Genomic DNA, 2,577 nt, shown 5'->3' on the forward strand with positions numbered 1-2,577 from the left:
GTTTTAATGATTTCTACATCGTCAGTCCTTTTTTTTCTGCTCTGTTGTCAGCATGTACAGTAATGGGAAATCCAGAGTCTTGCCAGTTTAGGCTGGTGAAGCCGTGTGATCACATGGTTTTTGCACAATCCAGTTCTATAGAACCTCCTTGATGTTTACTTGTTGTTTACTTGAGTTTTACCAGGTATTTACTTGTTGTTTACCTGATGTTTACCAGGTATTTACTTGTTGTTTACCTGATGTTTACCAGGTATTTACTTGTTGTTTACCTGAGGTTTACCAGATATTTACTAGATGTTTACCTGCTGTTTACCAGATATTTACTTGATGTTTACCAGATATTTATTTGATGTTTACCAGGTATTTACTTGTTGTTTACCTGATTTTTCCCATGTATTTACATGTTGTTTACCTGATGTTTACTAGGTATTTACTTGTTGTTTACCTGATGTTTACCAGGTATTTACTTGTTGTTTACCTGATGTTTACCAGGTATTTACTTGTTGTTTACCTGAGGTTTACCAGATATTTACTAGATGTTTACCTGCTGTTTACCAGATATTTACTTGATGTTTACCAGGTATTTACTTGTTGTTTACCGGATGTTTACCAGGTATTTACTAGATGTTTACCTGAGGTTTACCAGGTATTTACTTGTTGTTTACCTGATTTTTACCATGTATTTACATGTTGTTTACCTGATGTTTACTAGGTATTTACTTGTTGTTTACCTGATATTTACCAAGTTTTTACTTGTTGTTTACCTGATGTTTACCAGGTATTTACTTGTTGTTTACCTGATGTTTACCAGGTATTTACTAGATGTTTACCTGGTGTTTACCAGGTATTTACTTGTTGTTTACCTGATGTTTACCAGGTATTTACTTGTTGTTTACCTGATGTTTACCAGGTATTTACTTGTTGTTTACCTGATATTTACCAGGTATTTACTTGTTTACCTGATGTTTACGTGTGCAGGTGCTGCTGGCGTTCTCAGGTGTATCTGCTCGGTGGTTTCCTGTGCTCCAACCTGGATGTTTCTACAGACTTGTTGCTGCCAATACTCAGGTAAATTAACTTTGATGATGTCAGAGGTGGGCGTGGTTTAGGACACCCCTCTGTTGCAGCTGCTCTCTCTCCAACAGGATCCTCACGTTCTGACTGGCTGTGGCATCCCTGTGCGGAGTGAGGTGGAGCTTCACACTAACTCCACTCTTCTTGTCAGATCTGATTGGAGGTTCCACACTCTGACACTCCCCCAGCTGCTGCCCACCTGCAGACAGGTAACAYGTTTCTTCTTCTGCTCCAAAATCTTTACTTTACTTTAAAATCTGTGGGAATGAATTACCTATCTCTGTGTCCTCAGGTTGTCTCCCCTGCTGGCCTGTCTGTCTCACAGGTGTTGGACTCCAGGTAAGCAGGACTCAGTGTCTCCCCCTGTGGCTGTTTATGAAGCTGCACCTGTTTAGACCTAAACTCATAAATATTTAACTGATCTGTGTGTTTCAGCTCTGAGCTGGTGAGTTTTCAGGGTCTGATCTCTGAGAGGATCAGTGTGAGCAACAGGATCACAGAGCCTCGACATGCCCACACAGGTAAAACACACCTGCTCAGGTAAATCACTGTTACACARGTAAACAGTTATACTGGTACAAACATTCGCACACAGCTAGAGTAGTACTAGTTAAATGTATCGGTGTATCTCTTCAGGTGTGCGTCTCACGTTGTGCGACCAAACTGGGCGGAGTCTTCGAGTGTACCTGGACCTAAGCCACACCCCTTACCCACCTGGTTTGATTCCTGGCAATACTGTGCTGCTGTCGGGTTTCCAGAGGAAGTTGTCCAGGTAACACAGACCTGTGTACAGTCCCCTCCAAAAGTACTGGAACAGCAAGTCAAATTCTCTTGTTTTTGTTGTTCACTGAAGACATTTGGGTTTAAGATCAAAAGATGAGCACGAGACAAGAGTTCTGAATGTCAGCTTTTATTTCCTGGTATTTACATGCAGATGTGCTGWATCAGTTAGGATAGATCACAGTTTGTATTACACCACAGGATTTTTAGGTGAGCAAAACATTGGAACAAAATATCTTAAAGTAAATAACATTTAATAATTTTTGGGATAACCCTTGTTTGCAATGACTGCCCAACTGTTGCATTCTTCATTTGTGATGCTGTTCCAAGCTTTTACTGCAGCTTCTTTCAGTTCTTGTTTCGGGGGGTTTCTCCCTTCAGTCTCTTCAGGAGGTGAAATGTTCTATTGGGTCATGGTCAGGTGATTGACTTGGCCAATCTAAAACCATGCATATTTTTCCACTGATGAAGATGTTTGTTTTGTTGGCAGTGTGCTTTGGGTCATTGTCCTGCTGCATGGATATTTCCAAACTGATTTAACACATCTACATGTACATAATAGGAAATAAAAGCTGACTGTCTCATGCTCATCTTTTGATCTTAAACTCAAATGTCTTCAGTGTAGAACACAATGAATGGAATTTGACTTGCTGTTCCGATACATTTGGAGGAGACTGTGTGTGTGTGTGTGTGTGTGTGTGTGTGTGTGTGTGTGTGTGTGTG

The 2,577-nt window shown here is 40.5% G+C and overlaps 1 protein-coding gene across 1 annotated transcript in view; it reads left to right on the top strand.

The window, feature by feature from the left end:
• ctc1 (CTS telomere maintenance complex component 1) overlaps positions 1 to 2,577 on the top strand; it is a 25,774-nt gene that overhangs the window by 11,692 nt on the left and 11,505 nt on the right. The window contains exons 15-19 of the mRNA XM_014024383.1: positions 979 to 1,068; positions 1,146 to 1,283; positions 1,367 to 1,413; positions 1,510 to 1,595; positions 1,711 to 1,846. Coding sequence (XP_013879837.1) covers positions 979 to 1,068; positions 1,146 to 1,283; positions 1,367 to 1,413; positions 1,510 to 1,595; positions 1,711 to 1,846 — 497 coding nt within the window. The remainder of the gene's footprint in view (positions 1 to 978; positions 1,069 to 1,145; positions 1,284 to 1,366; positions 1,414 to 1,509; positions 1,596 to 1,710; positions 1,847 to 2,577) is intronic.

The sequence above is a fragment of the Austrofundulus limnaeus genome, unplaced genomic scaffold, assembly GCF_001266775.1.
Source record: "Austrofundulus limnaeus strain Quisiro unplaced genomic scaffold, Austrofundulus_limnaeus-1.0 Scaffold420, whole genome shotgun sequence".
In the NCBI taxonomy this organism is placed as follows: domain Eukaryota; kingdom Metazoa; phylum Chordata; class Actinopteri; order Cyprinodontiformes; family Rivulidae; genus Austrofundulus; species Austrofundulus limnaeus.